Source organism: Camelus dromedarius, chromosome 12 (assembly GCF_036321535.1).
Source record: "Camelus dromedarius isolate mCamDro1 chromosome 12, mCamDro1.pat, whole genome shotgun sequence".
In the NCBI taxonomy this organism is placed as follows: domain Eukaryota; kingdom Metazoa; phylum Chordata; class Mammalia; order Artiodactyla; family Camelidae; genus Camelus; species Camelus dromedarius.
The window spans coordinates 60,214,775-60,241,439 of NC_087447.1; the positions used below are offsets into that span (position 1 = coordinate 60,214,775).

The window sequence follows — 26,665 nt, forward strand, 5'->3', positions numbered from 1 at the left end:
GAAATTGACTGTGGGTCACGACGGCAATTGTGTGGAACTTCACTGGGAGCTCTCGCTTAGATGAGGTCAAGTGGTCGAAGATGGCCCTCATCTGGGGAACCTGGCTGCTCTCATCCCTCTCAGAGTGATGACAGGGTTCCAAGACAGACACATAAGAAAGAAAGTTCTCATTCTCACCAAATTCTATTGGCCAAAGCAGTCACAAGGCTAGTGCTGCATAAGAGCGGAAGGGAACCACGAAGTTACAAAGCAAAGGGGTCATTCATGGACGTAAGCAGAGCCAAAGCAGTGGATCGGCCACACCCTTAAACAGACAAGCACCGTTGCTTCTGCACCATAATGGGCACAGGTACCAACGTTTCCAAATGCACTGAGACAAAAGGACTCCTTAAATTTTCTCAGAGCAGAGAGAGTGGCTTGCAATGGGACTGACTCCTTTAAAAGGAGTACAGGCTTTTCTTCCCAGTCCTTGCATGTTCCTTTCCTCCACATGGTTGAAGAGCTAGTGTGGTCTGCCTTTTAACACATTTTTTTCTTGTTTTTGTTTTCAGACATTTAATCTCTTTGCCTTGAAGGCCTAGGCAATACTTCTGCATAACATAACAAGCCACAGTAAATATACAGTCCTGTAGCCTTCAAAAAAACATAAACCAAGGAAATGCGAGTGTAGGAGATTAACCTTGAAGCTGAAACCCACATCTCCTTGTGCTCTCCTCTGAAATTCTGTGACAGCACACACATTCTCAAAGGGACATCTTGTGATAGCTGCCACGAGGACTGAGTGACAGTACTGCCACGTTGAAGTATACAATGAATGGGCAACATGGGGGGGACAAATGGGTTTTGTGAAAATAAGACAACAGCTTTTTATAGACTTCAATGCTGTGTGTGAAAGCATTTGGAAATTTCCATAGTCTTCAAGACAGAGGAATAACAACTGAGCAGAAGGTAATTATAAGGACATGGGAATAAGTTTGAGATACTGGGGATATGTGAACCAGGGCTAGAGAGAACTGCCCCAAACCAGCCACAGAAAGAGGCCCAAGGAAGAACCGGTACCATCATTTCATGGAAAATCCCACAGGGGCTCCCTGAAGGGCTAGGCAGCAGACACCCAGGCTCACCTTGGGGCCTTCCGCAGTACCCAACAGAGCTGTGTCTTGCTACACTCAAGCACTTTCCTGATCCTAGAGGTGAATTTTAACTTGCAGAACTTCCCATCAGACCTCTCCTATATTGATAAATTATAAGATGTAACCCCATGTAACTTCATTAGCCACATACTTGCTTACGATCAAAGCAATTTAAATACCTCTTCATTAACAACATAAAACAATAGGCCAAGAAGTATTTCCTCCAGTCTTTAATGTCCGTATTCAATTTGTTCTCTCCTGCATCTCCATGTTATCTTCCAAATATTTTGCCAAAATCGAGCAACAAAATTTTTATTGGCCTATATTTGGAAAAATCACTAAATTTGCCTGAATTTGGCAATCAAATTTTTATTGACTTATTTCTTGCCCACAAATAGAATATTTTCTTTTATTTGCTATGTTGTAATAGGCAGCCTGTGCTTGTAATACACTTCAAAAGTTTGCATGTAAAAATTCTGTAAGAAAAGTCACTTCCATTCCACCCTATTCCTTAATTCCTTAGAATTCCTCCCTAGAAGGAGCAACTGTTATATCTTTCTCTTCTCTGAAAACAATTCTGTAAATATTCAATCAAATGGTTTTTACAATCTCCATTTTATACAAATAACATGCCAGGACTGTGCCTTGCTTTTTTCACTTAAAATGATCCTGGGGATCATTCTGTTCTCATTACCTGCAGAATGCCTCAGTCATTTTAATAGCTATGTAATAATGTATTGTATGAATGCATCATAATTTATTTTATTAATATCACTCACTACTCATGTACATTTAGGTTGAAAAAGACAATTTAAAGTAGTAAAAGTCAAAGGTAATGATGATGAGTTTCTCTTTGAACACAATCTTGGATTAGCATCTCCTACGTAGTGACCAAGATCTACTCTTCTGAAGTCAGAAGGAAGTCCTTAATACATTTTATGATTGATTCGAGGCACACTAAAACATGTCTTCATCCTTGGTCTTCTGCCAACATATTTTTTAATTTTCTCACCTCATATTTCCTTGTGCCCTTTACTGGAAATCCATGCCTTCTAATTTTCACCAAGTGTCAGTATTCTTCCTGTTAAAATTCCACTGTCAAATGCATTTCCTCCTCTAAGATTTCCACCATGGCTTCCATCCCCATGGAGCAGGACGTGACTTTTTTTTCTCCTTCAATTTCCGATTACATGCCCATTGAGGGTAGTGATGTATAAAACATTGGACTGTCCTTCATAGACTACCAGAGGGCCTTTCGTATATTTGGGCTTATTAAACATGTGTTACATAAATGTATCCTCCAGGTATGATTCTATCGAATTCTGCTAAATTATAATAGGACTCTGAACTAGAAGTTAGTAGCTATGAGCCTCCTCCTGTCTCTGAAATTGCTATCAGGTAATTCTTGGGTGAACTATTTGAACTCCTCAAAAATTTGTATTTTAAAATGGGACTAAAATATCTGGATTATCTATATCACTGCTTGCTATGAGAATCAAATGAAATGGTGGTTTTAAGAAAAACCTCAGGATAAGGAAAAAAAGTCAAAGGTTTCCTAGTCCAATCACCTATCCAATCACCACTGCTCAAAATCTCTATAAATCAACAACTCTGTAAGTAAACTATAAACCATGCATGAACACCTCCAAAGGCATAGACGTCTCAAACCAGTGTAGAAACCCATTTTATACTGGTGCAGCTTTGGCGATTATTGAGTGTCTATGCAGTGAAATCCATCTGAGAGCACTTGCTGATGAAAAGTTTGCAATATCTAATTGGTGACGGACTTCCACTCTCTGAAGTCATTTTACTCTGACCATTAATTTCCCAATAACTCAACCCCAACATTTTATAAGATTGTTTAGAACACACTGAGAGTGTTATTGCAGAATTTTAAAACCTCAGCTAATCCTAACAATGATTTAATGAGCTATACAAAGTATCTGGTGCCTTCCTTGGCATACTATCATGCTTAGTACATGCAGTGTGCTGTCCCAGGAGGAGTGCTGCACAATGAGTGAGCCTCATAATCTGGGCACCTTAACTTCTGTAGGTCAAACCAAACCTATACTGAACAGCCTTGGTTGAGAACTAACAAACAATGTATAAAAAGCATTTTAAAAGCACTTTTAACAGTAATAAGAGCTAATATTATTACTATCTGTTACAGAACCTCAGGCATGTCTTTCTTCCTCACTATGCTCTGAGCATAAAGAAGCAATAAATTTCAAAGCAAACTAATGTTGAATTATTAAAAATTACATTTCCCGAGTATGTCCTATCCAAGGATAGACCTAATTCATACATATCTCCATTTCAGTTTTAACTATACACTCTTTTGAAAAATAGTCATAAGACTAAACTGTTTGGTAATTTTCTATTACAGCATACTTGAGCCAGGACCGGGTGCCTTCAGTCCTTACATGTTTTTTATGTGTACCTCCCTTTAACTCTCAGAAACATTAGGTGTATGACTGAAACATGATGCCCAGAAATCGGTACAACTATGTAAACTAACTATACTTCAATAAAAAAGAATGTAAGTTTAAAAAATGATAATTGCAGAGCACAATATATTCAAAGAAATCCAAATGGATGCTTTTTATAAGAAGGTATTATGATGATTATGACCCAGACAAGACCACCTCTTACATTACTGAGGCATGTATCCTACAATAAATGAAGAAGCAACTGGAAAGAAAAAAAAAAAAAAGAAACAAGAGGCACTTGGAGCAACCGTAAAGTGTTAAAAATATGAGAAGTTCAATGAAGATCTAGAAAACTTAAAAATCTCCAGCATCATTACAGCAGGTGTATGGATAACATAATACATTAACCAGAAAAAAATTTCCTATTTTGCCAAATGATGGCCACAGCATCACTCGTATTAGCTTAAATCTGTTACTCTAGACATCGGCCATCCAGTCCCTTCTTAGAGAGCTGGTATAACTAAGCAGTTCAAAAGATCCCAAATAATTAGGACAATTTCAGCCCTCCAGAACCTGAAATTGTAACTGGCAAGCTGTCAGGTGCATGAGACAGACTCGGTGTGAAGAAAACTTACCCTCCGTGTGCACAGCTGACACATAGGTCCAGTTGTATCTCTTCACTATGTCCACCATGGCCCGTGCCTGCTGGGCATCTGAAGGCACAACCCTCATGAAGTACTTGAACAGAGTTTTGTCGCTCAGATCCATGCTTGTTGCTGAGTAAGCAATTTGAGGTATGTTGAAAAGCTGGAGCAAGTTCTGGACCTGAATGGCCACAGAGCTGGAGCCGGGCCCAATGACCCCCACTATGGGCTTCTTGGAGCGGAAGGAAGAGGAGGAGCCATCCACACAGCGCACCAGACCTTCTTCTTCTTCCGAAGAAATAAGCGAGTCCCTTATAAACTCAATGCTCTGCTCTAGGGCCACAGCTGAATGCCAGCAGGAATCCCGTATCTCACAGCCCAGGGTGATGTTGGGCAGGAGCGTGGGGTCTGAGTTGATCCTTTCCAGGGTGTGCAGCATGGCCTCCACTCTCTGAATGCCATACTGTTCACGAACCGCCCCACACTTCCGCTCATGAACTTTGTCCACAGTGGGTTGGTGGTGGACAGAAAAGAGAGCCCCAATAATGATGTCACCTGGCATGTGAGCCACCACCCTCCTCTCACTGGACTGTGCACTCCCACGGACATCTTCTTTTAAAAGCAGGACTGACAGGATCAACAGAAGGACCATTTTAGGAAAGGAGTTCAAGCTAATAAAGACAGCATGGTGGGGAGACTTTAGGAGAGTTCTGACAGACAGGATCAAGAGATGTCCTATGTTGAGTGGCAAACCAAAGCCTTAGCCAACAATTTAGATGTGCTCTCTAAAGGACCACCATGTCCCCAGGTACCATGTAGTTAGATGCATCCATGTGATCATGATCTTCAAAACCTGAAGGGGAAGGAAAAGAACAGAATGGGTATTTAACAACAGAAGTACAGCTGGTTTCCGAAGCTCTAACAGTCTATGCTAGTGGGGAAAGAGAGGTCTTTGATGATGCAGATAACTTGAAAAAAAGAATTCAGAAATCTTTCTGACTCTTCTTTGTCTCTGCTGTGATTTTGTGGTTTGATAAAAGCAGCTGATACAGCTTCTTGACCCTACTTTGTTTAGGTTAATATTTTTTTCATTTGTTCATATGGAGTACCCAAAAATGAATCTTATGTGTGGCTGGTCAAACTATACTCTGATGTGGAGGTGAGGGGAAGCATCCTAAAAGAAGTATGCCAGGAACAAAAATCTTCAGAAACCTCCAAAATATTCAATATTGGTGATCTCCAGTAATAATGATGGTATTTTTTGTTTGTTTTAGGAATGCTTTTTGTTTCTTTCCAAATTTTCAGCATTGGGCATGTATTGATGATGCAATTAAAAAATAAAGTTACTTTTTTAAAAAAAGCCCACATGCCCTTTCTTCAATTGCAATGTAAAGCAAGTTGAATAATCTCTCCAGTGAATAAGAATTACGTCTACTTTCCATATAAGATAGAACAAAGACAAACCAAGCCAACTGGGCATTTCCACATTAAATGAACGGTAGAGAAGGAAGGGGGTTGGAAGATTACAAAGTAAGATGCCCCCCCCCAATACATAAGCATAGTGAAATGCATACTAATTTTTGCAGAAAAGAACATTCAGGTTCAAATTCCAGTTCTACTATTCAGAACTATTAGTAAATTGTTTCAAATGTGCCAGAACTTTGTCATCTGAAAAATGGGAATAATGTGTGTGAGGCTGCCCTTATGGGAATCAATATGAGATATCAACTATGTAAATGTTTTGTGTATTGAAAAGGGCTATATATATTCAAGACATGATTTTTTCTGTTATTAAATTTCCAAGGGCATTCTGTGCCTAGGTGGTGAGGACAGAAAATTCTCTGGCAACTCACTTGGTTCTCCAGAGTCTTCAAAGTAATTATAGAGTCTTGTAATAAAATTCACAGTAATCAGTCCTATACCCCTGATCCAGGAAAAAATTCCATGTCATGAAGACTCAAAGGCTGGATGGATGCATATTTGGAACTATACTTCCAAGCAGAAACTAAGTATAGCTATGAATATAGTCACTTATTTCAATTTAAGCTCCTAAGAAGAAGAAAATTTTGTCCCAAGTTGCCTACAGCAAATTCTAGCATGATTTGTTAGAGAGCACTGACAAATTAGTGATTTGGGTTATTTAAAGGATAGTATAAGAGACTTATTCTGTATGCTACCATCTCGGCCAGCCAAGGATCTCAAACTGTTTTAAAGTGACTAACTCCCTAAGCACCACCTTTCAAAGACAGGTGATGTTTATTCAGGAATTTATGCAATTATGATGCTTCTTCAGGAATACTAATGGTTTTCAAAATTCATCAGACCTGCAAACATTCTAGTCCACGCACAAAATGAATAGAGCCTGAGTCACATTTCTAATCACTCTCACTCTCATTTTCACCATTTCCTTCTACTGTTTCCTATAGCAACAGAGAAAGGCTCCCTCTGTATAGTGCCAAACACTAAAATTAAAAACAAAAACAAAAACCCCCATCAAATAGCTAGGTTTTCCAGAATAACTAGATATTTAGCAATATTTGGGGGGAAAAATCAGTTTTGGTAAGGAAGTTGGCATTGGAGACAAGGAAGAAGGAAACAAAGGCTAATATTAATTTTCTCATTGGGAAATCATCAGAATATTCCCCAGCTTTCGCCTCACTTCACTTAGACCAAAGACCTGGGGATCCATGCTTATTCTCACGATCACACGAATCCTACTGCAGACAAAAAGAAAAATCTAAAGTAAAAAGAATCACAATTTCTCATTAAATCCAGGATGTTAGTGAGCAAAGCCAGTAACGAACCAGGATTCATTTTCATCTTGTAAGAGCTATTAAAGCTGAGGTGAGAGACTAGAAGTGGCCCATCAAACCACACATTTTATTTTTGCATTTTATTTGTTAGTTATTTCCAGCAAGCCTTATGTATTGAGAATATATTTGTATATATACATATATAGTCCTCCTATTATAAGCTAAATTAATTATTAACTCATTCAACAAATACCTATTAACTATAGAGTGGGAGAGACTCTATAGCAAAGTACAGAGACATACATTGGTAATTACTATCATTATCTTTCACTGAGCACCCATCATGCACCAGGCATTTATTCTTTAGCTCATCATCAACCGTCTATTTGTGGCATGCCTATGCTATGATTCTCTGCTAGGAATCAAATATTCAAGACAGAACAGGGTGTACAGGCTCCCTATATTCATGGGGCTTACAGATCAATACTCTAAAAGGTGCCTTTGGTTGGAACCTGATGAATGCAAAGAACAAGAAAATGAAGAAAGAAAAGAAGTCGGTCATGTGAAAAGTGTGGCCAGAGCATGAAGAATGGGTGGGACTGTGGTAGAAGATGACGTTGGAAAGATAAGAAAGGGCCAGACCGTGTAGGATCTTGTAAGCTTTTGAAAGGAATTTGGAGCTTAAGTACAATAAAAAGCCACTGAGGTGTAAACAGATGATTGGCACAATTCAATCTTAGAAAAGATTGTTCTAGAGGCTCACTGTTCTGGATAACGCACTTGAGAAATCTGATAAGGAGACCCTTATAACACTCGAGCTAAGGGATGATAGTGGCTTGGCTATGATTGGTGACAAGTGAACACAGTCAGATATATTTTGCAAGTAGAATCAATTGGACTTGCTGATGGACTGAATGTGGGTAAGCTAGAGAGGAATCAGGGTCTACTCCTAGGCTTTGAGCTAAATAAAACTAGTGTATTTTGGTACCCTTAAAAGAGATAGGATTGACTGGAACAGGAACAGATGGAAGAAGAAGAAAACTTAACGATTTTCCTTTTGAACATGTTAAATTTGAGATGCTTTGGAAGCATCCAAGTAAAGTTGCCAAGGAGGAAGGTAGACATGTAAGGCCGGACTGAGAGGAGCGTTTGGGGGTTACACATGTAAATTAAGGGTCACCAATGTATAAGCTCTTTGGAATGAATACAACCACCTGGAGAGCAAGTACAAACAGAGAAAAGATGGAGCTGAGAAGTAAGCCCCACAGAGAGGTGAGGTTGTCAAAAGTCAGCCTAGGAAACAGAGTCAGATCAGAAAGTAAGAACAGGGGATGTCAGAGAAGCCAAAAAAAACATGTCCTGGGCGCTTGATATTCACAGACACACGTAAGGCTTTCATGTAGCAGAGACGTCGCATCTCGCTCCCCTGGAAGGTGTTACACTCTATGTGCGTCGTGCATCTGTGTCTGTGTGTGGGTGTGTCTCTGTACGTGTGGTATGTGGGTGTCAGTAATCCTTATAGCAACCCTGAGATATAGGTATTATTTTATGATCACCCTTTTACTGATGATGTAATGGGTTTTGGTAAGTTAAAAACTTAGAAAGGGATGGAGCTAGAATGCATGTCTATGCCTAGTGGCTCCGTAACATACTCATTTCATCATCCCTTGCCACCTTACTGCCCCTTCCTTCAAGACAGTTACTTCCAAAGTCCACAGAAAATGAGAGGGGCCACCCAAACACCATGCGGACTTCCCAGGGACATGGAATCTTACCGGAGCGTCCTTAAAAACTGGAGAGTGAAGAACATTCCAGGAAAAGAGAAGATTCGGCACAGAGAAGGTACAAATGTGTACGATTATCTAGCACAGATGTATTTTTATTGCCCTGGCATCTCCTACTGGATTATGACCTGCCAGATTATAAAGCAATGACTGCTTCATAATCTGCCTTGATCTCACACAACAGCTGTATTTTATTGATACTAGCTATGAAACTCAGATATCTGGAAAGTGTATTTTGAAATAAATTATGACTTAGAAATTGGACAGAATTGTGCTACAACTCAGCTTATGATAAGATTAAACGAGACATCCCATGTGCTACCAAAATACTAGAAATTAATAGAGCATAAGTTCCAAACAGACCAGTAGGATATACTCTAACTCTTAGCATCACTCATTTGTCTAATGAATGTTTATTAAGTGACTGTTCTGTACCAAGCACTCTTCTAGTCCCTAAGGATTCAGATGTGGAACAAAGCAGATACACATTCATACCCTCACGGAGCCTGTAATCCAAGGTGGTTTGTCAGACAACAAATAAGATAGGGAAATAAAACATCGTATGCTACACAGTAATAAAGATTAAAGGAAAACAAGGCAAGGAAAGAATATGGAAAGCATCAGAGATGTGGAAGAAATTTTAACAATGCAGCCAAAAAGTATAAACTATAAAAGTAAAATTTGGGTAAATACCCAAAAGAAGTAAGAGAATGAGTCACACAAATACCTAGGGAAAGAATATTCCAGGTTAGGAAAAAAAAAAAAAAAAAGTAAATGCTAAGTCCCTGAGGCAGATGGATACTTTGTGTGTTAAGAAACAACAAGGAGGCTAGTGTGACTGCAGAGAAACACAAATGGGGAAAGAAGAAAAAGTGAGGTTTGAGAATTAGTATGAAGTGGTAAATCTTTTCGGACTTTAAAAGACACAACATTGTAAACTGATTATACTTCAACAAATAAATAAATATATAGAGAGAGAGAGAAAGGCAAAAAAAAGACTTTGGCTCTAACACTGTGTGAGAGTGATTTTCTGGAAGAGTTGTTTTTATTGAAGTATAGTCAATTTATAATATTAGGTCAGTTTCTAGTGTCCAACACAATGATTCAGTTATATATGTGTACTCAATAGTGGAGGGACACACACTGACCAATGTTTCTACAAGAATAAGGGCATGAAGGCAGAACCAAGAAAGCAATGAGGAAGCAACCGCAATGGTCCAGGTGGGAGAGATGACAGGGGCTTGGATCAGGGAGGTGGGAGTACAGGTGGTGAGAACCAGTAGGACTTGGAGTAGAAGAGTCTGCTGTCAGGTCTGACTTGGGGTGTGAAGGAAAGGGAAGAATCAATGAGGACACTAAGCAAATTAAAGATGTGGTCACGATGACTGAGGTGGAGAAAACTTGTGGAAGAACAGATCTGCGTGGAGAGAGCCGAAATTCAGTTTTGATACATCAATTTTTAATACTTGTTAGAAATTCAAGAAGAGATATTTAATAAGCATTGGGATGTAAGAGGCTGAATGTATGGACAGAGGTCTGCACAGGAGACATAAATGGAGGATGGAGGAGGCATCAGCATCGAGATATTATTTTTTGTAAACAATGAAACTGGATGCAATCACCTAGGAAGTGGAGATAGAAAGAAATAGAAAGAAAAACCATCAAACCTATTTGTTATTTGTGATCTGTTTGAAGTGTGGGACTGAGGGATCTACTTTCTAAATTTCTGGCCCAGTCTCCCTTGTGTCCTGTCTCCTCTCAATCTGCCCCTCCTTGGGAGTCTGCTGGTAAGCTAAACTTGTGTCTCCTCCAGGTATCCACCCCTTTGCCCCAGTGGTTCTGTTCGTGCTGCTTCTGATCTCTGACATGCTCTTGTTTCGTGCCCTTAACGCAGAGTTTTTAAGAGCACTGGCTTGGAGTCAAGCAGACCTGGGTCTGAATCCTGGCGCTGCCATTTGTTGGCTGTGTGCCCTGGGTCACTTAGCCTCTCTGAGCCTAACTGGAATGAGAATAGCACCTACCTCAAAGAGTGTTAATGAGGATTGAATGAGATAATATTTTTAAATAGTCCCTTTATAAACTCTTCCCAGATCCCTCACCTTGCAGTATTTGCTCTATTCTCTGAATTTATGTGGCATTTTGGGCCATACTGTTTTATATTATTTATTACTAAGCTAATATTGTAGCTATTCATGCACATGTGTTTTTTTCTTCCAGCTGACTTGAAACCCTTTAAAGGTTACATCTGTGCCATACACAACACCTGGTCTAATGCTTGCACAAAATGGATATTCAGTAAATCCTACTGGATGAAAGAATAAATAAAGGGAATTGCGTCTACGGGGCTTTCTGGTCAGCTACCTGATTGAGGTTTAAAGACAGTGCTCCCTACCCTACCATAGAAAATTGAAAAACGGATAATGAAACTCCCTCTGTCCAATGGGTCCAGGCAACAGAGGACATCAAGAAGGGAAGCAGGGCCTGATAAAGTAGGAGGCAGAACACTTTAGTGTTCCCCATGGCTCTTCAATATATTAAGGAAAGTAGCATCATAGAACTAGAAAGAGCCCCACATATGATTCAGTTTAACTGAGATCCATGAAAAAATAAATGGTTTTTAGCAGACCTGGGACCAGAACCCAGCAAAATATCATTTCAAAATCCAGATTTAATCACATTCTATAACTTGGTGTCTGCTCTTCTGTAATTTTCTAATCATATAAGCTTGTATACATAGATTTTTTTTAATTTAAATGGAATGTTAGTATGAAATCTGTATTACAGTATATTTTATTCTTTTATATATAATGTAAATATCTTTTGATATTAGTTCATTTTGATGATGGAGATAATTATAGCAATAATTAAAAGAAAAACACAGAGAGCTTACTATGTGCTAGGCACTATGTTTAGTGTTTCACGTGAGATGTCGCTTAACTGTCTTAAAAAATAAACCCTGTAAGGTAGATAATTTTATGCACACGAAGGATCTGGGACTCAGATCGAATGCGTTGGCTAAGATTCCAAAACAAGTGTGTAGCAGAGTCAAGATTCACACTTAGAACATCTATTTTTTTCTAACAGTTGCATAGTATTCAATTATGAGTGCACCAAAATTTATTTAATTACCCTCTATTTTTTGATATTTAGATTGTTTATAGATTTTTCTACTGTCATAAAGAGTGTTGCACTTAACTTATTTTGAAAGTGTTTCTATAGGACAAATGCATGACATTGTGGGCATAAATGCTTTCACATTTTATAATCTATCAACTTAGACTGTCCAAGGTGGCATTAACTTCACTCTAGTCCTTCCTCCTTATCTTATCAATTCTGGGTACTACACAATGTTCTTTCCACGAGGGCCTGCTCTCTCTTGTTTCTATACAAGCTCATCAGTGGGGCCTTTTCTCCTTAGTTTTCTTACCAGGAGGTTAATTCATTCATTTAACAAGGGTCTGGCGGGGAAAAAAAGGATGGGAAATAGTAAAACCATTTTATATTATTTTCAGTGTACAGAGCCTTTTCCCTTATTAATCCCACTTCAACCTAAAACAAAATTACCGCTAAGAAAGTCTGATTATCCTCATTTCATATATGTGGAAATAGAGTCTCCAAGAGAACAAATTATTTTCTTTAGGTTATAACTCTGAGGTGGTAGGGGTTATATAGGTTGGTAGATATACATGTATCTATGTAGATACATATGTTAAATCTTGCTATAGATAATGGGGAGGAATTAACTACTACAATACTTTTTTAAAAGCTTTCAAAATATTATAGATCTACAATCTAAAACTATGGTGTACTTTTATGCAATCAAAAGTAGTAAATCATAGAGCTTACATAAATAGTACAACTTATATGATATTCTGGCTCAGGGTCCTATTTTCAGAAGCACTAGGCTGCTTTATTCAATAGTCTATATTATATATTCTGGGTTCATAGCATAATACAATTAATCACTATTCCATTATAAAAAAACAATAGACATGTATTTAATATGCATAAAAGTATTTTGCCTTAGGTAATCATACGATCTCATATTGTATCCTTAATGAATATGAAGAAAAAACATTGGCGGGAAGAATTTGCCATAAATGGCAACTGACATGGTAATCAGCCTCACAGCTCACATTGTCTTTTATTTTCAACAATCTTCTCAAACGCTGACCATCTTTCTGGCACAGATGTCTCTTATATAACTTAATCCCCGCACAAGCAAATCATACAGCTCAGGACATCAACACTAAAATGATTCCTTCTGCCTGAGCAATAGCCTCACCACAAATAGGGGTGTCACTATTGCACATGCCATGGATGCCTCTGATAGATTTTCCTGAAAACAAGTGCATCCCACAGATAAGAGAGGCTCTGAGGTACAGTGATACCAAGAGCTTTACAGCCTGAGGAACACCCCATTGTTGTCATTATCTCAAGCACACATCTGTGACCTTGTCAACAAGAAAGGCACCCCCTCTGTTTAGCCCAGGACAAAAAAAATATGCCAGATTTTAACTGAAACCCCCTTAAAGCAAAAAGGGGCCATAAAGTAACATTGTAACAAAAGTGAAATCTGTAATTTTATGCATTAATTAAGAGGTGCTGGCAGTGGAATAAAGCTCACTAAATCACTGTAAATCATTAAACAACTGGTTTAGTAGTCCATGAAGACCTAAAACAGCTTTCTACAGCAAAGCAATAAAAATGATGTAATCCACTGTTAACTAGTCTCAATTTAAGTATCAAGCAGGGAGTCTAAACTTCTTCCCATTTTGCAGCCTTCAGCTGCTTTCTTGTTATTTATGACACCTCTAAAGACTGTAAAGTACTATCGTGCATATTATATTACCTACCATTAGGTGCTTGAAAATGTGGTTTTGCATTTCTAACTCGATCTCTGGTTACTTATTAATAGCCAATATTTATCGGCTGCCTACTTTGTGCTAAATAATAGATATGCATAATTTAATGTAAGTCTCACAAGACCCTATGGGGTAGGTATGATTACTGCCTATGTTAAATCTCTAGAAACTGAGGTTTAGAGGTGAAGAATCTTGCCAGAAGTCTCATACATACAATAAATGGCAGCGTCTGAACATGAATCTAATTTTCTCTGGCTCCAGAACCCACATTCCACAAAATCAGATGAGTTGGTTAGTTAAACCTTCTGCATTGATTGCAAAACACTCTGGAGACTCTGTTTTCTATTAAATTCTTTTTTTTTTTTTTTTTTTTTTTTTTTTTTTTGTCAAATTCTTACGTAATGGCTATCAGCTACATTCGGAAGCCACACAAATAAACCAAATAAATACAGGTAATTCCGTTTCCTAGAATCATTTGGATCAGGGTTTCTCAATCTCAGACCTGTTGACATTTTGGACTAGACAGCTCTTCATTTGAGGGGACTGCCATCCTGTGCACTGCAGGACGTTCGACAGCTTCCCTGGTCTGCAGGTGCCAACAGCACACATCTCCTCCAGTTGTGATGAATAAAGTGTCCCCAGACATTGTCAAATGTTCCCTGCAGGTCAAAGTCATTCCCAGTTGAAAACTGCTGATTTATATGAAATCCATCCTGGCAAGGTGTACATAATCATCAAAAAAAGGAAGACAACTAAGAGCCATTGGATGTGTCAGCCCCCACAAAGCCTTTTTCTGAAATGTCCTGATAATTTTAAAGAGAGTAGTTTGGAATAGACTTGCCTTATTCCTTCTTTACATTGTAACTTGTTTCTGGCTGCACTATCTTGTTCTGAAGCTTGCAATTTCAACTTGAGAAATTTGATTAAACTGTGAGAGTCAGTGATGATACTGCCTTACATTAAATAAGCAGAGCTCTGAGTATTCAGAAATTACTAAAAAAAAATGAATGTGAGAAGAGTATCCCATGATACACTTCACTGCTTCAAAGGCTCTGTGAAATACAACGTTCATTATAATTTTAAAGATAAAGAATAATAATTTTATATAGTAATTTATACACTGGTTTTTCAAAATCTCATTTTTATTTTTAGAAAAATAATATAATATTTTATTATTTACCTTGCTTGTAGGTCTTTAAAGGGTTCTTCTACATTACTTGCATTATATAATACTTTGTATTAGAACAAATTGGCTTTTTAAAAATATTTTTCAATTATTCTTTTGCAAGATATTATGAATGCAAATGGGCTGCATTCTTATTACATGTCCACTAGTGCCATTATGATTATGAACTTTTAATTTTCCTTAGAACATTTAGGATCAAAAATTTAAAGTCAGCGGCCTCTAGCTAGAGTTGTGAAAACCAATCACTAGAGAATTATTCTTAGGTCTGGTAGCTTTACAAGACCAACAGAATCACATCAATATAAAATACATTTTTTTTGCATATAACTCTTTCCTTTAAACTTCCTGAATAGTTTGACTAAAATAAGGGAAGATATTTGAAACTAATTATATACCAATCATAAAGTTGTGGAGAAGATTAAATTCAATAACATAGGAAATGCAGGAAACATTTGATATTCAAAGGCCTGGATGTGATTCATAGTCATAAAGACCAGTTCTGTACTGTTCACTCAGAGTCTGGCACTTTACTTATACTTGTGTAATTAATTCCCCATAATTACTCAGTGAGGCTAATAGTGTTACAACCTGTTTCCAACTTTAAAAATGAAGAGAGGCAGAGCAATGTTAAGTAATTTGCCCAGGGTCACATAGCTAATAAGCCACAAAGCTGGGGTTCAAACTCAGGCAATCCTGGGCCAGGGTCTGTACCCCCAACCACATCGCCACTCCCTGGAAAACACAGTGAAAAAATTCCATGGTGTTCAGCCACACCATAGATTAAAGTTACCTAATATAATGAAAAAAGGGTAAGTGTGAGTTCCAAACAAATCAGATGTGTGTTTGTGTGTGTGTATAATGTTTCCATTTCCTTGTTATGTGACAATGAAAGAAAAAGCCCTCAATTTTAACAACAGAAAAATCATTGCCTTGTATGACTGTTATGAGGATTAAATAACAAATCTAGTGCTTGGCATTGTGCCTGATGCGCTCAATAAATGATAGTTATTAGGGCAGAGACGAGCCTGCATCAAGACTTTGGCTTGGCTTCCCTCCTCACTGAAGGTACATACAATTCGAACAAGACTGGAACTAGTAAAATCTAGGTATTTTTCTCCTGTTTGAGAATTTAAAGAAAATGAAAGCAAGCTTGTGGCATAACTTTTTTTTTATAGCTATGCTTTAAAAGTACATTTTTAACCAACCAAGATAAAGGAATATCAAGAAAATATGTTCTCAAAAAAAAGAAAATGTGTTCTCGGTTAGAAATAGTTAAAAATGACAAATCAAAATTTAAATTTTCTTTTCTTGGTTACACAAGCACATTGTAAACTTAAAAAAAAAAATTTATTTGGATGCTCCTATATTCTTCTATGCTCCAAACTCCACACAACAAAAATGGTGACTAAATGATGCCTCAGCACAAGTATTAACATTTCTCTGAATATTAAAAATAATATATATTTCTCAATTGTAGGATGTTCCTGCTTTATAGCAATACACCTCCAGTTTATCCAAATTTCAAACTGATCAGCGTTAGCATATATCAACACATACCAAAAGGTAGTCTTCACTATTTTATGAAGTTAGCTTAAGCTCATCTATCTACTAAAGTAACACAGCAAAAAGTAAAGGGAGGAATATTTGGATATGTCTTCATCCCATGAGGCTAGAAAGCCCAGGAGAAAACGGTACCCAAATAAGAGCAATATTTTTCATGATTAACTTTACCTCATATTTTTCAACCTGTAATTTCACCTACCTTTCATCGGCATTTTATTTAGTTTTTCTATACAAAATGCTCTGACAATTCCATAAAAGACAATCTAATACGACTCCTATAAAATTGTCAACATATTTTGAAGAAACGTAAGGAAATCAGAATTAGTAAAATCCTTTAGTCATGAAAGTAAACATGTTTAAAAAGATAAATTATTGAATTAGGGAACATAAGAATGTCAAAAAGCAGAGAGAAAACTGAAAATATTATGTAGTTACTCAAACATCCCCAAAGTCTGCACATTTTGTACTGGTTGAACACACCACCTTGGAGTGAATTTTTCAGTTTTCACCTTGGCATATGTTATCATGTCCTTAACGTGTACTATGATGTGATGGTAGAGGCTTGTGTCTATCCACAAAAATAAACTGAAGAACTGGGAAAGTACTTGGATATTCAAATACCACGCCTCTCCCTCAAATAATATCAATATGTCATTTAATAAATAAACACTAAGGAGTTTGATTTCTTTCTGAGCACAGCCTACAGCCAAAGTATTACCATGGGATAGCAGAGACCTAGGGGTGCAATAAAAATATATGTATTTACATGCAATATAATCTGTATGTGCAGTCGAACTGTAATAATTCTACAAAATAAAACTGAAAAAGGGAACAAAACAAAAAATAACTTAGATTACATATTTTGTCAAGCAGAATCTAAATGACCAGGGAAAGCTCTTAAAGAAGCAGTTAAGCAGTTATGGAGAACGTACTATATTCTACCTACATTCAAAAAAAAAAAAAACAAAAACAAAAAAACCCAAACCTTGTAGGATCTGTCCGGAGTGCTGAAAAGATTTCCTTGGAGGAGGCTTTGTGGGATGTGAATTAACCTGATGAGTTCAGGAAGCAGTATTTTCAAGTCCCAACCAAAGATCCTTTTAAACAGAAATCGGAAATCGACATCCATAAAGGACAAAAACAGTCACAACTGATTCTTAAATGTATAGTTGCACGGATATAAGAGAGAAATTCAAGGAGAAAATGCCCTGGGCTCCATGAAGGCAATGAGGAGCACGGAGCACACCTAACAAGAGGTAGCATATCTGAACACTCCAAAACTCCAAAGAGTCTAGAATGTTGTATAACTAAGAGGATTCTATGGAAAACCTCAGCTTAGCCCCGCAGCGGGTGGGTGGAAGGGAAGGGGCTGCACACAGCACAAGGCAATGCTCCCTTGGCTGCCTCGAAAGTCCAGCGGTCAGCATTAAGGATACAGATTAGCTCTAGCTCAGTCTCTAGGGACTTAGAACAATGGAACAATATGTAGGGAATGAAGAAGGTGGAAGGAAGCCGCTGCCTTCCCACTGGTCTGTGTCAGTTTCTTAGCGGAAAGTAAAGTGTGGGAGAATCTATCTGCCTGGCTACTCAAGCTTTCAATTCAGCTGAGGCAGCACAAAGATAGTGCCTAAAAAAGCACAAGCACTTGTTAACCTCTCCTCGATTTCCCTTCCCCACAGCACCTGCTCCTGAGGGAAGCGGGGGCACTTCCAGAGCCCTCCGGGCAGACTCTTCATTTCCCTCTGCGAGGTCCCAAGTGCAGGGTAGGCTCTGGTCACCGGCTAGCTCGTGGGCCTGCCCCGGGTTCTTTCCCCAAGTCGCTAGACATGGGCTCCCACCTCGGCATGCCGCTCGCGCTGCCGCTCCGGGGTAACTAGCAGGCTTTTGTGTGCGAAGGGAAAGCTACATCCATGGGAGAGGAAAGAGCGGCCGGGCGCAGACTGGGGTTCAGAAAGAGGCACGCTAGCCTGAGTGAAAGCGCTTGCTTTCAGCACCACCCGCTGTCCCCCCTCTTCCTGCAGCAGGCGCCTGGGGCTCGGCAGCTAACCGATCTATTGGGGAGCGATTCGCCTTCCTGTTCCTCTCCATCTTCGCATCGCTGAATTCCGAGCCCTCCGGTGGTTCTGGGGAGCCCAGTCTGCATTCTTAACACACGCACCTGGCCTTAGGGAGCGGGAACTAGTATCCGAAGGCATGCAGAATCCCTTTCTTAACCCTTGCAGCCATTCCTTCCTTTGCCCCATTGCTCCATTGCTTTCTCCCTTTCTCCCCAACAGGTTTTAACTGAAGCCATCGACAAATGGAGCAGACTTCAACCTTGAGGTTCTGGCCACCCCCGCTCCACCCTCGTCTCCCTCCCCCAAACCAAACTGTCAGCTACCCAGCAAGCTGATACAGCCTTCCCCGGGCACAGGGACACTTGGGCACGCAGACACTTAGCAAGCTTACCACCCTGTTGGCCGTGCACCGGGCAGTGAGACGCGGTCTAGCTAGCCCCCCATAAAGTTGGGCCGCGCCGATCAGTGGGGCAGAGCCGGCCTCTCCAGTCCCAGGCTCCCCTCAAAGATGATCTTAAGCTCATCTCCTGCGCTCAGTGCGTGAAGAACAGCAGAGCTGAGGGCGGCGTGTGCAGCAATCTCCCTGCTACTGAGAAAGGGGGGAAGGGGGGAAGGGGAGAGCGCGGAGGAGGGAGGGGTGGTAGTTTGTATTTATAGAGAACAGAGTTCTCAGCGCAACTTTTTGGTGCCACCAAGTGGCACAGTGAGTTCCTTTAGGAACACAGACTTCAGGTCGAATCTGGATGGGTAAACCAGCTCCACAGCCAGATGCTCACATGGTGGGGGCGCTGGGGGGCAACCCTAGGACTTGAGTTTTCTCATGTGCACTTTCATATCTCAGTGCCTGGGATGCAGATCCTTAAATTCTAAGAATTTGCTTGTATTGAGGGGGAATGTGCACCTGTGCCCTCTTCAGACAAGTGGCAGAGGTGTCAAGGACACTGGGCAGATGCCAGTAGCCTCTGAGGAGTCTAGAAACCCTTGTCTGAGGGAGAATATCTGTTCCCTTCTCTCTCCTAACCCTTCTGCCCAGACTACACTATTCTCAAATCTCACTCTTAAACCATCCTGCCATCCTGAGTGCCCAACCTTTAAAGTGTGATGCCGTTCATTTTCCTTGTGCTAAAATCAATTCCCAATTATTTCCCAAACCCTCATTCAAAGAATGTAACAGCCTGCCACCAAGCCTCCTTTTTAAATTGCTACCTTTAAAAAAAATGTGACTTTAGGTTCTGTGGCTCCGAACCTCTCCGAACAGCACTCAGAACTCCGGGTTCTCTTGGATCTAGGCTAGATGTCTGATTGTCCTTCTCACCCATTTCTACAGACCTCTCAGCATGCATTACACCAACAGCACAGCCAGGAGCCTGCAAATGCATTTGACACTCTGAGGGAGAATGCCCTGAAGCTTTCTTTATCCAAATATTCTGGGCGCTCTTCCATTCTTGTATGTAGATCCTTAAACCCATACAATCATAGACAGACACTGCAACTGCATGGGACCTTAGTGACCCAAAACACAGAATAGCCTCCACATTTTGCAGGTGGAGAAACTGAGTACACAAAGGTTAAGGGACTTGTTCAAGGTCACACATTTTCCTAGAGACCAGTCCAGCGACTAGCAGGGGTGGGACTAAATGAACACGGTGATGCCAAACCTGACTTCCAGGCTCCTGCTCCTTCCACCACCCCCGCACAGCCCATTCAGTCATATTCCGCTCCCTTCTCTTCTCTGTCTCTCCGTATCCCTCCCTCCAACCCCATTCTTTGCCAAAGTCCCATAAAGGAACCTAGGGTAAGGATGTCTTCCTAGACCCACTGCGAGTACATGAACTTGAGCTTAAAGGTTCAGAGTTATAGGTGTACCCCCTTAAAATGGCCCCTGTTCTAGAAAACCTCTCCTTCCAGTAATGTAGTCATAGAAGTGGCATTTTAGAAATGGAACACTGGCATTTACACCCAACCCCAGGTCCCTCTTTTGCTGCCTCGTTGCAGGGTGAAGCATCAGCAAATGCTCTTATTAGCCCCGCAAACACCTAATGACTTCAAAGATAGAGAAGCCCTCCTCCTTTGCTGAATGCACCCCTTTGTGCACATGTATCGGTATGCAAGAAAGAGATTGAAAGAGAGGTGTCCAAACGCTCCCTTTGGCTCAGATCTCTGTCTTTTTTTCTCCTCTGATTTTTTTTTAGTTCGTTTTCTATGGAAACGAGCCCACTTAAATCCCTCACTTATGCAAATAAAAGCAAAATGATCTTCATAAACCTCATTGGAGCGACGCCGCGGTAGCCTGGGCTCCCGACTGGAGATTGATGTCTGATTCACACAGCACACGTCCTTGGAGGGTGACTTTTCTAAACTTGCAGGACCTCGCAGCGTCCCTGGCTCCACCAGTTCTCCAACCTGCCCACCACCTGCCCTCCTGGGTCCCTTCGCCCAAGCTCCCGCCCCTTGCCTGTCTGCTCTCCATCCCTGCGCGGGGGGAGGGGCCAGGGAGGTCTCCTACCTCGGCGGCGACTCGGGAGCCGAAAGAAAGAAACGCGCGCGGTGCTTTCCAGGTGCGCGGCGGGAGCCTGGCGCCCCCGGCCAGCCGCTGCTCGCGGGCTCCTCGCGCTCGCGGAGCGGCCTTGGCTGCAGCCGGAGCGCTAGCGGCGGAGGCGGCGGAGGCGGCGGCGGCGGCGGCGGCGGCGGCAGGCGGAGCGGCTCCCGGGCCCGCGGCGGTGGCGCCCGCTCTCTCGCGCCAGCGCCGGGAGCACGTGCCGCGCTCGGGCAGACGCAGCTGGCAGCGCCGCGCCGGGCGGGCTCCGGCTCCTGCGGGGCGCGGCGGGGGCGGGAGAACGGCCAGGGCGTGCGCACAGCGGGTGACGGGGTCTTGAAGCCTCGTCGTGTTGGGGTTCAGGCGAGGGTAGCCTCGGGCTCCCTCTGCAGCTCCTCAGCTTCCCTCCGGGAGCCGCGGAAGGAGAAGAGCTGTGCGGGGAAGCGTGGGTGGCGTGTCACTCAGAGAAGCTGGGGGAGCAGGTAGATAATGAGCTTCCCGGTGAGGATGGCACTTGAGCCCCTGACGGTGACGGGGAGAAGGGGCGTCGCTGCTGGAGGGTAGAGAGAACCAGGAAGTCAGGGGGCCCCAAGATGGTTTGGAGGTGTGGGTGGTTAGAAAGAACGGTCTCTTTAATGGCATTACTTATTATTAATGTCATTTTGCATTTGTCTGCAATGCAATGAGTCTTTCTATGTCCTTTAAAATTCCCCCCCCGTAGCAATTAAGTGTCTTTTACTTCCTTAAATGACTTTGCTTCCCTTCCACTGCCCCCATAACTGACCGTGATTGTAAAAAATCCTAAGGTTATCTTCAAATTCTAATACTAGACTGCATTTCTGCATCTGAAAATGAGACTATTATAAGTTAATTGCATGGCTTAATTTAAAGAAAGACATTGCAGCAATTTGATTATTATTACACCCATTATATTTCCCTAGCCATGTGCTTGCAGCACTTGGGTAAAAGGTTAAAAGTTGAGGACACTGAGGTCAGGAGGTTGGTTATAATGTATACATTGCTGGTGTAGATTTCCCACAAGGCCTTTGAAAGCAAGGCACGTTATTCTTTGATAGCTTCAGGATTCAACAGGAAAAAGCTATGTATCACACCTTGTTGATCTTTACAATGGCACCTTTCTTCTCCCCATTTTCATGTGTACTCTGATGGTGACATTGTTCATTTTTGAGATTCTTTGATTGCAATCCACAAAGCAAGCTTTAGTACTTTGAAGAGAGGTCAGCAAAGCTCTGGTTGATCTTTCTGGATAAGACAGATGAGAAAGATGGTATAGATGAAAAAATACAAAAATAGTGAGAAAAATAAAGGGGAACTAATGATTAAATGATTCTGGTAATGTGATTTGTGATTAAATCTGATGTCTGAAATGATTTGTTAGCCCAGTGGGCTGAGGCATTGGTGATGAAAACAAAGTCATAGATTTGATCCTTGTGTGGCCACTTAGCTTTGAATGAGCATAGGACACAGTAAATTCCCCGTCTTCCTTTATCACTTGGAACTAGCCCAAAGAACACAAGTGAGCGAGCTGAGACTGTAAAAAGGGTTCTCGTGGTGGCTACTCTGTCCCTTAAACTCTTCAATTTCCTACATATATTTCCTGTCCTTCTGTCTCCCAGGGTTATGGAGAGGATGGAATGCAATATTTCAAACCATGTCAGAAATGATAAAGCACTCCATAAAAGTATTATATAGTTTATCAAGACATATCCACTTCTTATTCTCTAAAAGTTAAAATGCAAAGGACATTTCCCATGTTGAACAGCAGTGATGTTTTCAGATGAGGAGGAAAATAGTATTATATAATCTTACATTTCTCAGTGACATTTTACAATACAGCTCTACCTCGTAATTCTAAAGTGCTGAAATAGGTAAAAATTAAAATTAAAAGGGGCATAGAAACAATGCTTTAAATCCCTAAGGTAAATTCTGATTGTAAATTGCTCAAGAGTATGACTTTCGCCTTAGGATGGGTTATTAATAATGAAAATATTGTAATTCTTGTGTAGAATAGTAAAAAAAAAAAATGAAAAAGCTATTAATATGGGTAATTGAGTTTAAAACTTGGGATCTCCATTGATTCCTTTCTTTCTCTCACACATCACAATTTGTCGGGAAATTCTATTAGCTTTACCCTCAAAATATATCCAGAATCTTAACATTTCTAACTACCTCCATGGATACCATGTTGAATCAAGCCACCATCCTTTTACTTGGTTATAGCAGGAGCTTCCAAACTGATCTCTCAGCTTCTTTACTTTTTGACTACAGGCTAATATTCAGCACAGCAGTCAGAGTGTTCTTTTTAAGAAGTTAGCTTAAATCAACATCCTCCAGTAACTTTCCATTTCACTCAGAGTCAAAGCCCATGTCTTTACCATTACTCTACATAATCAGTCTCCACTCCATTACCTTTCTGACCTCATTTCCTAGTACTCTTCCTCTTTGCTCATTCTCCTCCAGCCATCAGGACTCCCTTGCTATTTCTTAAAGCATGCTTGATATGCTCCAACATAATGGTCTTTGCATTAGCTGTCTCTTCTGCATGGAATGCTCCTTCTCAAGTAATCACTGGGCTAACCCGTCTCCTTCAAATCTTTGCTAAAATCCTACCTCCCTAGTGAAGCCTTCCCAGATTACCATATTCAGTACTGCAAACTATTCTCCCTCATGATCTCAGTGCTCTTCACCCCCTTACTCAACTCTTTTTCCCCTTCTCTTAATATGATCCAATATACAACGTAATATACTCATTTGTTCTGATTATTGTTTATTGTCTGTCTCTTCCCTTCTCTTCCATTAGAATGTATACTCCTCAAGGAAGGAATCTTTCTTTGTCAGACTGAAATATTCCAAATGCTCAGAAGAAAATTCTAGCACCTAGAAGCCACTCAGTAAGTACATTCGAATATTTAACTGAATATTTACGACAATAGAGGTATGCAAGTTACATGCTGCACTACATTTTCCTAGCTGGCATCACTGGCAGCAAATCATATGAATGTCTGTCGGAGATCTTCAAGACTTCCAAGTGGCAGGACTTTTTTCCAGCCTGGGCACACTTACCTCCTCTTGCATTCTGTTTTTGCATTTGTGCTTCCTAGACTTAACCAGCTCATGTTCTAGACTCCAAAGTGGTTATTGAAATTCTAAAGGATTTACAAATAATGTTTATCTGAATCTATCAAATAACATATCATAAGTGGCTTCCTCAAACAATTTATTTGAGAGAATTTTGTTTTCATTCATTTAATGATTATTAAGGCTTTTTTTTCTGATTACTACAAGGGATTGCAATCAAATGAAGAACAAAATAAATAAATATTAGATACTAACTTTAGACAACCTATAGTTATTAGGTATTTGCATAGGAGTGTGTGTGTGTGTATAGATAGATAGATAGATAGATTTGTTCATGCCATTTATTAGGTATTTACTAAACTACTATGTGCCAGGCATGGCTAGATAGCAGGGATACAATGGTGAATGAAATAGAATTAGTCTCTGTCCTCACGCAGCTTAAAGTCAAGTAAGGGGCACACAGACTAAATAATTTGTCTTGCAACTTGTGGGTGGGAGGTGCAATGAAGACTTGAACAAGGCAAGTTATAAAGAATAGAATGGCGTGAGGAGGGGCCTGGGTGTCTCGTTCATATAAGACATTAAAAAAAGTTCTCTCTGAGAGAGTAATAATAGGTAAAGACCCAACAGAATCAGCTCTGCCAAGAATGTCGTATGTGTGCTTGTGCTTGTGTGGGTTGGTGGTGGGGACGTATATTTAATCAGAGGGAGGGAGGAAAGGAAGGTGTTTACAGACATAGGGAACAACAACTGGAGCTTCTGAGGCAGTAGAACACTTGCCATGTTTTAGAATCTGGAGAGACATTGGGGTGGATAGAGCAGAGCTTGGAGAATCTCAGTCTATCTCAGTCTGCTCAACTGCAAAATGGAGGTTGTCATTTTATCTGCTTTTATTCAATACATTTAATCTGCCTATTTTCTAAGTGTGAATGAGGCAATTATGTATAAAAGTCATTAGAAATATAAAGTGAAAACCATACAGAAGGAGTGGTATTGACTAATGTAGTATCTGTGGTCTACAAGAAGATATTTAGTTATGAGTTCACTAGCAAATAAAAAGAAAAGGGAAAATGTCTTACCTAATTATCTAATATAAGGAAAAGAGTCTGTTCTTAGAAAAAGAATTTTGTTGTTCTTGCTACTGTTTCTAAATGCTAATATTATGACATAGACCCTTATATAAATGACCCTTAAAAACTCAATGTCTTCAGCGGGGATTTTACAGCAAAAATAGAATCCTTTTTCATATTACATGGTCTTATATAAAACTTCAATCTAAGTTCCAGGCATAACATGGAAATTTAATTCAAGGAGGTTGTTACTTATGGGTCTAATGTCACTTGTCTCTCTATTCTCCAGGCTGGACAAATTTAGAATATTGCCCTGGGAATTTTTTTATTTGTCTTGATATGAGGTAAAAATACAATAAGAAAAGAGCTTTATTCTCTCAGTCCTTGGGAAACTACAGACACTTCAATCAGTGTTTTCCAGGATGGAGCCCGTGTCCAACCAGCGCACCTGTGGCAAACACAGATCGTTATCCCCACTCTGTGATCGTTGGCCATGCCTAACAGTCATTACAATAGGCGAAGCACTTCCCTTGATAGCCCAGAATGAATACCCAGATCCACTTAGACTTTGAGCCCCATCCCAAGGGTGTATCATAACGCAGACTGAATTTCAAACCTGGCAGATTGGCATGTGAAAACTAGTTCTGGTTCTTACTTGTCTAGGGAACTTGAACAAGCTGTTGAATCTCAAAACCTCATTTCTTTATCTGGAAATGGGAAAGTGGAAAATATAATTTTTAAAATGCCCAATTCTTTTCATTCTATATAAAGTCATTTTGCAACATAAAAAAGTGTTGTTGTGATCTCAGCGAATCATGTTTTTCTTTTTTTCTTAACATTGCCTCCCAATCTGGCTGTCTTGTTCCAGTACAGTACTATGTGGAGGCAAGAATTTTGATAATGATGTTGGGTTATTAGGACCACAAATAACAAAAGAAAGCTCTTCTTAATTTTGTTTTCATTTTTCCTAGAAATTTATTTTCCATCTCTAGAACATAAATAATAGTACCTACCTAGTGGGGTTGCTGCTAAGATGAACGATGATGGGTGTGAAGCAGCTATGTACAGTCCCTGCCTGACACGTGGTAAGTGTGTGATATTTGGTGATGATGGAAATGAGGGTTATGTTATTTTAATTTCCAGTTATTTACATCCTGCACATTAGGATGGACAAGGCACTAGACATATAGCTTGAGACTGGAGGTCTACTCTTGTAGACACTTGGAAATTGGAAAAAAAATTTTCTAGACTGGTAGAGTTCATCTCTTTGTATTTAAATTGCAGGGCAAAGTCTTGTGGTATTCTTAGTCAGTACTTTTGGCAATGGCCATGATTTTTATCATCTAAAATCAAGAATAGATTAAATATAATGGCAGCAGCATTCTGTTTTGCATTTAAATGACCAAGTAAGGTTATGCAGAGGATTTTATTCTTCAACACAGAGCCTTGGAATCATTGTTTAATAGAATCCTTGGAAAAGTTGCCCTGTATATATAAGAGACAGTCATGCTCTCAATGGTATATATACAGTTGTTGCAACAATTCA

The 26,665-nt window shown here is 40.1% G+C and overlaps 1 protein-coding gene across 4 annotated transcripts in view; it reads right to left on the reverse strand.

Annotated features, from left to right (window-relative positions):
* The window catches only part of GRM5 (glutamate metabotropic receptor 5), a 384,531-nt gene extending 363,510 nt beyond the window's left edge, over positions 1–21,021 (reverse strand). For 2 of the 4 annotated variants that reach the window (XM_064492795.1, XM_064492793.1), the window contains exons 1-3: positions 18,806–19,176; positions 17,343–17,454; positions 4,198–5,059 (exon numbers count right to left, since the gene is read on the reverse strand). In XM_064492795.1, coding sequence (XP_064348865.1) covers positions 4,198–4,858 — 661 coding nt within the window. In that variant the 5' untranslated portion in view covers positions 4,859–5,059; positions 17,343–17,454; positions 18,806–19,176. Of the gene's footprint in view, positions 1–4,197; positions 5,060–17,342; positions 17,455–18,805; positions 19,177–20,920 lie in introns of those variants that run through there. The other 2 variants (XM_064492794.1, XM_031460522.2) reach the window with 2 other exon arrangements.
* Positions 21,022–26,665: the final 5,644 nt, after the last annotated feature.